Here is a 12,258-nt window from a genome sequence, read left to right as displayed (position 1 = left end):
CCAGGACATGAGCACAGTAATATCATCCCACATGTGTTTCCCAACAAGTATGTTGTAACTGAGTAAGGAATAAACCTTACTAAACCATTGCATCTTTCTGCTAAACTCATCTTTGTAGGATTGCATTTGACAATTATAGTCTTCCAATCACTTAGAGGGTGAAGCCAATTTGAACAAAGTGAGAATTACTTCCAAACGATCAGGTATAAAGTTTCACTGGAGAAGGGAAAACATATCAACAAATTTACTCTATTACAAAACAAAAAACAAAATCCTTTTTAAACGCTTTATTAAAGTGTAGTTACAAAATGCTGAGGCATACAATCACTGTTTGTAGCAAACAAAGCTTTTTTTTTTTTAGTAACAAAGAATACAAATAACAAAAACTTCTGATCAAGAATTCCAGATGCAGTTTAAGAACTTCTCGATACAGGTGAATTCCTATATCCCCCAAAATGGTCAAAAGTATTTTGAATAAGCATATTGCAAGCCTAAATTAGAATGCCTCATCTTCATATTTTATAATAAAACTGTTCCCCGTTCTTATCCCATCTTTTCAAAAAACAAAGAAGAAGAAGGAGGAAAAGACCAATCTACAAAAAATGGCAATTCCACCTTCTTCTGGTTGGGTATGACAGGGTTGAATTAATTTACTCGAACAATTCTATCTACTTTGAGCCTGTAGATAATAAAGCAATCAGTCCAGATGAAACACTGATGGAGAGGATGTAATTCCTGAAAAAGCAGTAGTCAAGGAAAATTTTACTAACATGGTAAATATGCCTACCAAGATTCCTTCCTGCAGCAAATGCAAACAAATGTCTTACAAAAGAACTCTGCAACAGACAGCCCCAAAGTACACATAAACATGTGAATACTATCCATCCTATGTGAAATGCAAGAAATCAAGGAACTCGGAAACAACCAACAATTTCCTTTAGCAGTGAGATGGCACCTCATCAAGGAATCACAGAGTTCAAAGGGCCCACGTAGGCCATTGAGTCCAACCCTCTGCTTGGTGTAGTAATCAAAATGAACACATGAGAGATGGTTGTCTAGCCTATGCTTGAAAACATTCAATGTAAGACTGCCCACCGCCCCTGTGGGTAATTGGTTCCAGGACAACTGAACCTCTCTTCCTGTAATTTAAAATCCATTATTCACTGTCCTACATTCCAGAATGAGAGAAAACAGGTCTTGACTTTCTGCTATGTGACATCCTCTCCAAGTTCTTCTATGTGATAACCTGTCATTTAAAGATTGCAATTATATCTTTTCCCCATTGCTTTTGCTAAAGTCACCCAGCTCCTTCACTCTCTCTTCACAGGACTTAGTTTCTAGTTCCTTGATCATTCTCTATTATCTATTCTGAACTCTTCTTAAATTTTGAGGGCCAGAACTCAACACAATACTCAAGGAGCAGTGTAATCAAAATGAAAATAAGGGAACAGTTACTTTCTGTGATTGGGAAATTATATTCCTATTGATGTGACCTAAGATCACATTTATTATTATTTATTTTATTTATCAAATTTTATCACTGCCTATCTCCCCACCAAAGGAGGGACTCTGGGCAGTTTACAACAAAAACAAAGTTAAAATTCAATACAACTATAAATATGATAAATACAAATGTAAATAAACAATAAGAATAAAAATGTGATAAAATCCAGACGGCTGAAGGTTCTCTATCAGTCCGTGAGTATAAAGGACCATTCCAGGGCCATTCTAGGGAGCCAGCCATCCCCAGGAGTGGCTATTTTCCTTCCTGTCTTCCTGAAGCCAAATCATACTATTTACTCATATTTAACTTGCAATCTATTACTATTCCACACTAATGTTTTCACAAGTACTATTGCCAAACCAGGAATCCCTTCCTATACTTGTGCTTTCATTTTAGTCTCCTTCCTGAAGAACTAAATATTTGATACTGTTAAATTTCATTATTTTACTTTTAGCCCATTGCTCTAACCTATCAGAATCATTTTGAATATTATCACTTAAAGTAATAAATATCAGATCCAATTCTGTGTCATTTGCAAATTTGATTAAGCATTCCCTTTACCTTCTCTTCCAAGTTTATCAACTTAATTGATGCTGGCTACAAAAAGAAAGAAATGTTTCCAGAAAACTACACATTAATTTTAAGGCTTTTTTTCCGGCTTCCCGGGGTGGGTGGGTATGGCGAACCAAAGACAGCTCTGTGAAAGTGGAACCAACAGCCAGGGCAGAGACCAAGGAACTGGGGAGTATATAATTTTGACTGAATCATACATTCTACTGTTATGAGACTGATTAAAGGTAACGAAGTGCATTCATTATACATCTCTCAGATAACAGAGATTGTAATAATGCAGACAAGAAAAGAGATTTTCTCTTGGTATCATGCAGACAGACATTTACAATCTGTAAAGCAAGAAATTGCTGCAAACACATTATTTGGTTAAGATTGTAAACAAGGAACCAGTGAGTATATTGGTTCCTTGGAACCTCTGCAAATAAGGAGAGGATGGAAGATCGCCCACATGTGTTCTGGATGGCTGATCCTCGCAAGGAGAACGCAGGACAGTGGTTTTCTGCGGGTTTGAGTACCGGGCGACAACAGGATCAGCCATCTGCTCACAACCACAGCAGAGCCTTTTAAAGGACACTAAGCTCGCAAACCTCACTTTCTAATCACTTTCAGAAATTGCTCATTAACTACTTCTAAGCTATTAGAGACCTTCAGAACATCAGGTTTGAAAATGCTGGGTGAGTCTGCCTTCAATTCTGAATGAAAGAAAATTTTAATCGTAAGCTTAAGAGTTTAAGGAATCTTAAACAAACAGCAAAAAGCTAAATACGATTTTGATCTTATGAACGGACTAAGGGTCCAGATAAAACTGGAATACTGAAACTTTTACAATAAGATTTTGGAATTAATTAAAAAGTACAAACAGCTTCTCATAAGAAATAGATCCTGGTTTGGTTTTTACAAGACATAACACAGATAACTAATTTCATGATTTCAAAAACTGGATACCAGAGGGCACCAAAGATTTTAGGTAGAAGAAAGATATACAGGCCTGTAAGATGATGCAAAACATTATGACAATAAAAATACTGAAGGAGACTTTTGAAGAATGGAATCAGAAAATAGTGTAGCCACAATTCAACAATATGAGTGATGATGTCTGCTTCTATGGATAGACTATGTCAAAAGATGTTATTGAAGAAATGACAGATGTAGAACAAATTTTATCTGACAAGGTAGAGATGGTATCGAAAGGTACTATTTGTGTACAATTCATTTTGGATTCAGACCATTTCAGATTTGAAATGCATGAAACAAGTGTTCTGCACTTCAATAATTCTGCAAATGTTTCAAGCTCAAAACACTTCTAAAAGGGTTGAAACATCCCATTTTGTGTTTGAAACAACTGTTTGAAGTTCAAGATAGGGCACTTTGAATTAAAAATGGTTCAGATCTGAGACTTTTTATACATTCCTAATTCTAACGAAGCAATACTTCAATACTCTCTATACATGTTGTTCTATTATTTATAATTTCAAAGAGTTACACAATTAGAAGAAGCTGTTTTGGCCAGTAAAGAATCATTTCAGGATTCCACTGGTGGGTTGCAGAGATTTTCCTTTTGCCTTTTATGATAGGGTGAATCTTGGTATGGTAATCACAATTTATTCATCCCTGTTCTTTCCATATCTGAGTTATATAGATTACTGGCTTGAAACCCTTTATCTATGCAAATACCTTAAAGAGCTACTTGACCTATCTTTTGTTAAAAGAGGATACACGGTGGGGTTGAAGTTCTTCAACACAAAAAAAGAAGCAACGATGATCAGGACGAGGAAGAGGGTGTTATTGTAAAAGATAGAGAAGGTTGTTGCTTCATAGTCTGCCACTTCATTCTTCTTCCACAAAATTCTGCAAAGCCAAAAAAAAAAAAAAATGGTTATCCTGACGTACATCGTAGCACTCTGGCACTGAAAAAATTATATTTTTTCCTCCAAACTGAAGTTTTTAAAAAACATGATAAATATTTTTCCACTTAGTATACCATGTACTGTAGTTAGTGGTTTTTCTGTGGATTTTAAGTCACTGGAATTGATATTGCAAAGCCGGTTCTCCACATCTGCCACCTTCACGCAATGAAAACGCAACTTCTCCTGTTACATCATGCTTGCCACCAGCAGTCTGATTACAGCTGATGAGCATCAGAGGCCATTTTCCAGATCGGGGTCTTAAGGGGATTTGGCTTCCAACCATTTAAGTCCCTGGCCATCTTTGAAACAAGCATGTAATAATCTTATTTTTTTAAAAAAAATGCAATATTCTGCAGCTTACTTTTGAAAGAAAGTGATCACTCAAGAGCCAATGAATACCAAAAAATATTGAAGAAAACAAAGCATTTTTAAGAATGCTTTAAAATGTTTTAGAAATCATTTCTAATGCACATTACATAAAATAACACTGAATGATAAGTACCAGATAAAAAAAAACAAGAGACCCCTTTAAATTTAATCTCAGACAATAACAGATTTAGCCCCCAAAAGGAGACAATTATTAAGTGCATCAATCCAGACATATTCACTGCTTCATGTCAAAAGAGATATTTTTAATTATCAGCAAAGTAGATTTTCTCACCTATGACTATGTTTTGGAACTCAAAAATCCCCAATCTCTGTTTCACGGATATTCAGCTTTAACAGACCCTTCACTTCCACTGTTTCATTAGATCACGGAGTTTACTATTATAATGCCCCAAATTAGCAAGCATAATATTTGCAATTCCAACTCAAGTAAGGTATAAAATGGTGAGAATTAACATGTTGACCCCCAATGAAGCCTCCAGCTTTAGAACTCTGTTTGAGAGAAATAGCATCCAATTATTCAGCAAGTAACACTGTATGACTGAACAATGGCAGAACATCACCTCTCATCCTTCTCCTTTCGTGACATCTTCCTATTATCTGCTTCTGAAAGCTTGCGAGTCACTTCTTTGGAAACAGCATCTTCCCGCTTCTGGGCTACCCTAAAAAGAAAACGTTGACATCCCACCTTTTTATAAAAGCAGTCAAATAAAATAAACATTTACTATCAATTTCATGCTGCAGGGTTGGGCAACTTACAGCCCCCAGCCCAGGGACCTCAGATTGAACTCTGGCAATATGGTTTGTGCACAAAGTATAATCTACTATCCACAGTAGCTCTGTCCACCCCCCAAAAGGCCAAAGGAAGTCCCAAACCTATTCACCCTGACATAACTGTGTGACTGGACATCCCCTATGGTCCTTGGAGGCCAAACTACTTTTTAAAATACCTCTCTATACAACAACAAAATCATCTCCATGGATGAACATGCCATAGGCACACTGCCATATAAAGTGAAAGTCTCAGCAATGCCATTATTACAATTAGTCAGCTCAGTTTTATACAGATGCAGGCAGAGTTGCTGGGATCCTTAAAAAGCAGTAGAAGTATATGCCAACTGGAAACCTTCAACTGGTAGCGGGTCCAACCGCTGAGCTGTCGATCGGAAGGTCGGCGGTTCGAAACCGCGCGGCGGGGTGAGCTCCCGTTGCTCGTCCCAGCTCCTGCTCACCTAGCAGTTCGAAAACATGCAAATGTGAGTAGATTAATTGGTACCGCTTCGGCGGGAAGGTAACGGCGTTCCGTGAGTCATGCTGGCCACATGACCCGGAAGTGTCCTATGGACAACGCCGGCTCCAAGGCTTTGAAACGGAGATGAGCACCGCCCCCTAGAGTCGGACACGACTGGACTTTACGTCAAGGGAAACCTTTACCTTTACCTTAAAAGTGAAGGAAATTATACTTGATGACTATTAGTGATGTGCATTTTCCAGAAAATTTTGAATAGAAAAAATTAAGGTAACGGCCATAGAAAATTTTCATTCTCCATAAAAAAGCATTCAGATCAGTGGCATATACATTTCCTTTACACAGGACAATCACATGAAAGATATCAATTAAATTTTAAACTTTGCAAGTGCATCAAATATTGCATTTGCAACTGGAATGCATTACTAATCAATGTACAAAACGTATTTTTCCATGGAAAAATTAAGTACTGTAAAACTTCCCATTCCAGTGCCTGTGAGGCTGATGGCTGTCACTAATTCTGTGACTGGGCAGCTTCAGAGACCTTTCCAAATGCAAGGCAAAATATCTATCATTGAATATGCCATGGTTTTTAACAGCCAGTAGAAATTCATCTGGAGAAAACTGACAGAATATTTTGCAGTTTAGAACATTTTTAGAGAAACCGTATTACTACCTACTTGTGCTTGAGAACAAACTTCACATTCTTGTAAGCAAAAGCAACCAAATAGGTGCTAACAAGGGTCATTACACTGTAGAGGACTGCAGACTGAAAGAGGTCCATGTGCCAGATCCGCCAGTAAAGCCCTAAGGAGGAAGATTTAAAAGATAGTTATGACTTGATTATTAGCATGTACAACACATCCTGTTGGCTAGCTTTGATAAAACAGTTACTAGCAGTCCTCATTTGGCAACCACAATTGGGACTGGCTGCTCTGTCATTAAGCAAAGTGGTTGCTAAGTGAAACCGCGACTGTGCATATTATCAAAGTCCCTCTTGTGGGGGGGAGACAGGTGGTAGCAAAAATTTGAGAAATAAATAAAATAAAATCTTACTTCAGCTTTCCTTTGCTTTACAGACCTGCAAAGGTCATAAATGCAAGGACTAGTCTTAAAGTTACTTTTTCATCACTGTCCTAACTGCCGAACGGTTGCTAAACGAGGCAATCACTAAACGAGGACTACCTGTATCTATCTGAAATGTACTCTTCTTGTTCAATCTACCCAATTTAAACAGGAAAAATGAGATGAATGTGTGTAATATTGTGATTCCATTAAACTTTCTATACCATTATCCTATAATTACATAACATAGCATGTATGTACTCTAGTGATTAAACAGCAAGAGAGAAATACAAGCAAAGGAAAATGTGAAGTTGAAAATGTAACAACTAATGCAATGCAATGTTACTGCATATTATAGTAAATTGGCTCATTTAGTATGTATTAAACCAGTAATCAGTTTTAGAGTCACATAAACTAAAGAAGCAATAATGCAAGTGTAGACTGCCAATGCTATCTCCCCAGATGATTTGGATCATACATTGTATTTTCCACATTATCACTGATTCATTGTACAGAGCCAACTGAGCATGCTGGGGGGAGGGAACTACACAGTTACAGTGAATAACTGAAATCCGCAGAAATGCCACCTACTGGTCCATTAGATCATTTATGCACATATATTGTATTGTTTGTTCATATTTAGAGACATTTAGCTATCAACTGCACTTTTATTTTTTAGACTCAAATTAGCAATGTGTAAAATGCTTCAATGCAAATAGTTTTAAGTAGGAAACTTCATAAAACACTGCACTTTAGTACAAAACAGGCTGTTTCAAGCTTTCAGACAGCAAGTTTTCAAGTATGAAATGCTGTTTTTCAAGTGTGAAAAACACTTCCAAAATGACTGAAATCTAAATTTTCATTGTTTCACACTCAAAATCATTTAAAGGGAAGTATTTTGCACATTCCAAGCTCAAACCAACCTATGCCATGTAATGTTAATCATGAAATAACTATGCAACAGCCCTATTATACTTAATGGAACAAAAGTAATATTTCCATGTTTCCAATGTATTATTCTCAAATACTACTAAACTGAAAAAATATAATTACTTCCCATATATTATGGTATTCATAACAGCATCTCACCTAAACAGGCTGAAAATCCTTCCAAATGCTGATGGCCAATGACCAGGAATTATTATGGCAATTGGCCTACAAAACCAGAAGGAACATGAACTAAAGCTTTCTATTAACATTACAGACGTAATGGGGTAAAACACTATCTCTGAAAGACTCCATCATACTACATGACCTGCTTTCTTTAAGACAGAATTTATTCCACTTTAAACACAGCTGCTGGGAGAATACTTCCAAGCCACATGCATCCCAATATAAGCAAATCCCTTCAAATAAAGAATAAATGAAGATTTATTCATTTTATAAATAGCATCTCCCACACAACTTCAATCAGTACCTCCAAAAAACAGTATTTCAGACTGGCTAGTGAAAAACACTGCCAATTAGCATACATACTTGATTTGCCTGAACATACCTTTATAAATTTTAGCTGCTTTTGCACAGCTTTGTGTTGTGTGCCAGTTGCGCCCATTCCTAGATCGGAGGGCTCTGCTCCCTGTCATTCATGCCCTGGTCACCTCCCAGTTGGACTTCTATAACGCACTCTACATGGGGCTGCCCTTGAAGAGTATCCAGAAGCTTCAGCTGGTACAAAATGCAGCGGCACAGGCAATTATGTGTGCCCCTAGAATGGCACACATTACACCTCTGTTCCACTAGCTGCATTGGTTGCCAGTTTGCTTCCTGGTCCAATTCAAGGTGCTGATTTTGACTTTTAAAGCCCTCCATGGCATGGGTCCAGGTTATCTGAGAGACCGCCTCTCCCCGATTGTATCTGCCTGTCCCGCCAGATATGGCAGAGAAGGCATGCTGCGGGTCCCATGTTCTAGGGACTTACACTTGGCGGGTCCCAGGAGGCAGGCCTTCTCTGCCATGGCACCCATCTTATGGAATCTTCTCCCCCCCAGAAATGAGATTAGCTCCATCCCTGTTAATGTTCAGGAAGTCCCTCAGGCCTGGGGGTCCCAGGGAGATCTTGAAATGGCTCCCTTACTGCGGCTAACATCATCCTCTCCTGGTTTTGTGTTTTTTATAGTTTTTAATAATGGTTTTTATATATTTATTGGTTGTTTAATTTAGTGTTGTATGCTGCCCAGAGTCACTTTTCTGTGAGATGGGAGGCTATACAAATCCAATAAATAAAATAAATAAACAATACACAAAAGAAGGTAAAGACATTCTTGAATTCAGCTCAAGAATTCAGTGCAGTTTTCTTTATGAACAGTCGTCTGCCATTGTCTTTTTTTTTGTGCTTCTAAATAACATAATAATAGGGTCTGATTCTAAAGCAAAGCACAAACATCTCCTTTCAATCACACCATCCAGCCAATGCTCGCTAATTTCCTGACCCTTCATTATTAATATCTGAGGAGCAGAAGTTGCAAGAGCTTAGAGCTTCATACTCCAAAAAGCACCTAAAGCGGGAAAGATGCAAGTTTCCCTTAGCTTTTTGGGGGAGGGGGGGGTCCCTCGAGGGCAACTCTTCTCCCAGTTCATACTGCCTGGGAGTTGGAGCTCCAACACACCCAGAAACCAGCTTGGGGACAGCTGTCTCCACGCGAGGCTTTCCACGTGATCCTCCTTCCACGCGTGATCCTCCTTCCCCTCACTCACATATCGGGATAGCCGAGACGATGAACGCGTTGCCGAAGAACAGCGCCGAGGACTTGGCCGAGAGGTTGCGGCTGAAATCCTGCAGAAGCAGTTCCTCTTCCGACTGCTGCCGAGCCCCGCCGCTGCCGCCCTTGGGAGCCATCGGTGCCACCGCTGCCGCTCTCCTTCCCGGAACGAACGCAAAGACAGAACGGCGCTGACCCCCCACGACCACCGTACTCCCCGACAGGCGGACACGCCGCACAGACCCAAGAGGCGGGGCTTCTTCCGGCCGCCCGCCGACAAGTACTTCCGATGTTACGCCTTGTTAGCGGATAGTTTTGTACCCTCTTTCCTTTACAGGATTATTTTTTTTCCTGAAAAGCGCAGCTTCTGTTATGGAAAAAGCAACTAATAAGGAAAAAGCTCTCCCTCTATATAATATAGAGAGAGATGGAAGAACGCCTTTGGTCAAGTTAATAAAACTTCCGGGTCCTCAGGTCTTTGCTGACGTGTCTTACGATTAAGGTTGAGGGGTGGGGCTTGTGAACGGAGCTGCGGGGAGGCGGGGCCACACTTCTCCTCGGGGCGGGCGGCGCGGATGTGGCAGGAGGCCGGTTCAAATCCCGCCTTGAGCCGCAGCCTCGTGGGAATAGCCGCGACATTCCGGGGCTCCACGTGGGAGCGTCTTGAAGGGGGCTGGCCTTGCGCCACCCATGTAGTTGTTTAGCGCAGAGGAGGGCAGCCTGCTGGAGGCTCTTGGCCGTAGGGCTAAAAGCCGCCGATGCATCTCTTGCTGTCAAAGAGGCCGCTGTACTGGTGGCGCTGAGATGCGGGAAGGAGAGGGATGATTCAGGAAGGTATTACTGAAGAGGCACGCCCCGGGTTTGAAAACGGCTACTCGTTCTTGGAACAGGGCGGGAGGGGATTGGAAATCAAAAGGGCTCCCCCCGCCCAGAACAAGCACACTTTCGAGAAATTTATTTATTTATTGGAATTATATCCTCCTCTCCCCCCCCCCCCGTTATTTCAGGAGCTCAGGATAGCCCACATAGCACTCCCTTCTCCTATTTCTCCCCACAACTACAGAGCTGTGTGAGGTACATTGGCCTCAAGTCATCTGCTTATCTGAATAAATACATGTTTAAAAATAGTGTCAATGGTGTGTGTGTGTGTGTGTACATATACATACACATACACATATATTTAGAAACTATATCTGTAAGGACAGTGTTTTGTCTTTGGGCTGTATTGCAAGGATGCAGTAAGGAAACTTACTGTACTCTTCCATGAAAAGTAAGGTTTTCCGTTCAATGTTTTGTTTTCCTTGTTTCTATTTAAACTGATTTGTTTTATAAAATGGTAAGGGTTTATTTTTGTTTATTTGACATAGAAATTAAAATGGAATTATTAAAAGTGGCATATTATTTCTTGCCCAACCTAATCATTGGTGTTACTTATGGGTAGGTCACACAAATGTATAGATCAGTTTACTAAGTGTGAAGATTTGGTATTACTACTGTCACTTAAAGATGATAACCTAGGATACCTCTTTTCAGTTTTAACTCCATCTTTTGGGGGGTGGGAGGACTGAAGCAAAAAGGGGTTTTGAGATGTGGGTGGAAGGAAGAGTCAGAGGGAAGCTTAGAGTCCTAGCCATAGGAAAACTTCCATCTGTCAGAGTGAGAGATTTATTATTATTGTGTTGTTTCTTTTATCCCTCCTTATTTATATATAACTCAAGTCAGCGAACATACCTAATACTCCTGCCTCCTATTTTGTCCACAGCAACAATCTGTGAGGTGGGTCAGACTGAGAGAGAGTGACTGGCCCAAAGTCACCCAGATGGCTTTCATGCCTAAAGGAGGCCTAAACTCACAGTCTCCTGGTTTCTAGGCCAGCACCTAGAATAATCCAATCCAATCCAATCCAATCTACTATATATACATTGAATGTATAAGGCAAGGATTGTATTACTGAATTATTGTATTGTATTGTATTGTATTGTATTATTGAATTGTACAATACAATCGTATTATGATTTTATTATTGAATATATATAAGGCAAGGATTGTATTACTAGGGGAACCTGTTTACAGTCTATTTTAAGTTACTTATTAAAAGTTAATTTGATTCCCTAAATTTTAACAAAGTGACAACTATTCTGTACCTTCCCTGCATTCCACCAACTCACAGTGGTTCTGATATAGATAGATAGATAAGTAGAGGAGAAAAAAAAAAGAAACCCCAAATCAGGAAAGAGATTAGTAGCAGCAGTAAAACAGTAAAGTAGATCCTTTAGATCTATCTAAAGATTAATCCCATGGGTTAATGGGATTATGCTTCCATTGTGTAAAAGTGAGAGTACATTACAGTGGGTTCCAGTATCACAAGGTTTGAGAATCCCTGCAGTAGCAAAAACAGTTACCTGATAAACATGGCAATATGTAAATATTCTCCCAAATTCCCAAATAATATTCAGTCTCAAATTTTATAAAAGAAATGTCCGTTTATAAAGAAGATAGATTTTAATTCTACAATATATTTTTATTACAGGTAGTCCTCATTTAACAACCACTCATTCAGTGACCATGCGAAGTTACGATGGCACTGAACAAGTGGTACTTACAATGAATCCTCGTAGTTGCGGCTGTCGCAGTATCCCCATAGTCACCTGATTGCAATCTGGGCACTTGGTGACTGCTCACAGTTATGATGTTGCAGCATCCCACAGTCACGTGATCAACATTTGCGACCTTCCCTGCCAGCTTCTGACAAGCAAAGTCAATGGGGAAGCCAGCGGGAGGTTGCAAATAGCAAGCTCGTGATGTCATGCTTAACGAGGCGTGCGATTCACTTAAAAATGGCAACTCGAAGTGCTGGAACTGCGATCACTAAGC

The 12,258-nt window shown here is 39.5% G+C and overlaps 1 protein-coding gene across 1 annotated transcript; it reads right to left on the bottom strand.

Annotated features, from left to right (window-relative positions):
• Nucleotides 1-275: 275 nt before the first annotated feature.
• On the bottom strand, nt 276-9,585 carry SSR3 (signal sequence receptor subunit 3). The gene is made up of 5 exons (XM_063306523.1): nt 9,380-9,585; nt 6,301-6,427; nt 4,935-5,033; nt 3,794-3,925; nt 276-735 (listed from the first exon to the last, which is right to left on the bottom strand). Exons 1-5 carry the CDS (start codon nt 9,519-9,521, stop codon nt 669-671), a joined length of 567 nt encoding a protein of 188 aa, XP_063162593.1. The 5' UTR covers nt 9,522-9,585; the 3' UTR covers nt 276-668.
• Nucleotides 9,586-12,258: the final 2,673 nt, after the last annotated feature.

Source organism: Candoia aspera, chromosome 6 (genome assembly GCF_035149785.1).
Source record: "Candoia aspera isolate rCanAsp1 chromosome 6, rCanAsp1.hap2, whole genome shotgun sequence".
NCBI classification, from domain to species: Eukaryota; Metazoa; Chordata; class Lepidosauria; order Squamata; family Boidae; genus Candoia; species Candoia aspera.
The sequence above is the reverse complement of the archived record's forward strand: the minus strand, read 5'-3'. Positions and strand labels throughout refer to the sequence as shown.

Coding starts and splice junctions, on each gene's coding strand:
- SSR3 (XM_063306523.1), bottom strand. CDS start 9,521: ATGGCTCCCAAGGGCGGCAGCGGCGGGGCTCGGCAGCAGTCGGAAGAG. Junction 6,428..9,379: donor CGTCTCGGCTATCCCGATAT/GTGAGTGAGGGG, acceptor CTTCCTCCTTAG/GGCTTTACTGGCGGATCTGG. Junction 3,926..4,934: donor CGAAAGGAGAAGGATGAGAG/GTGATGTTCTGC, acceptor TTGGCTTTGCAG/AATTTTGTGGAAGAAGAATG.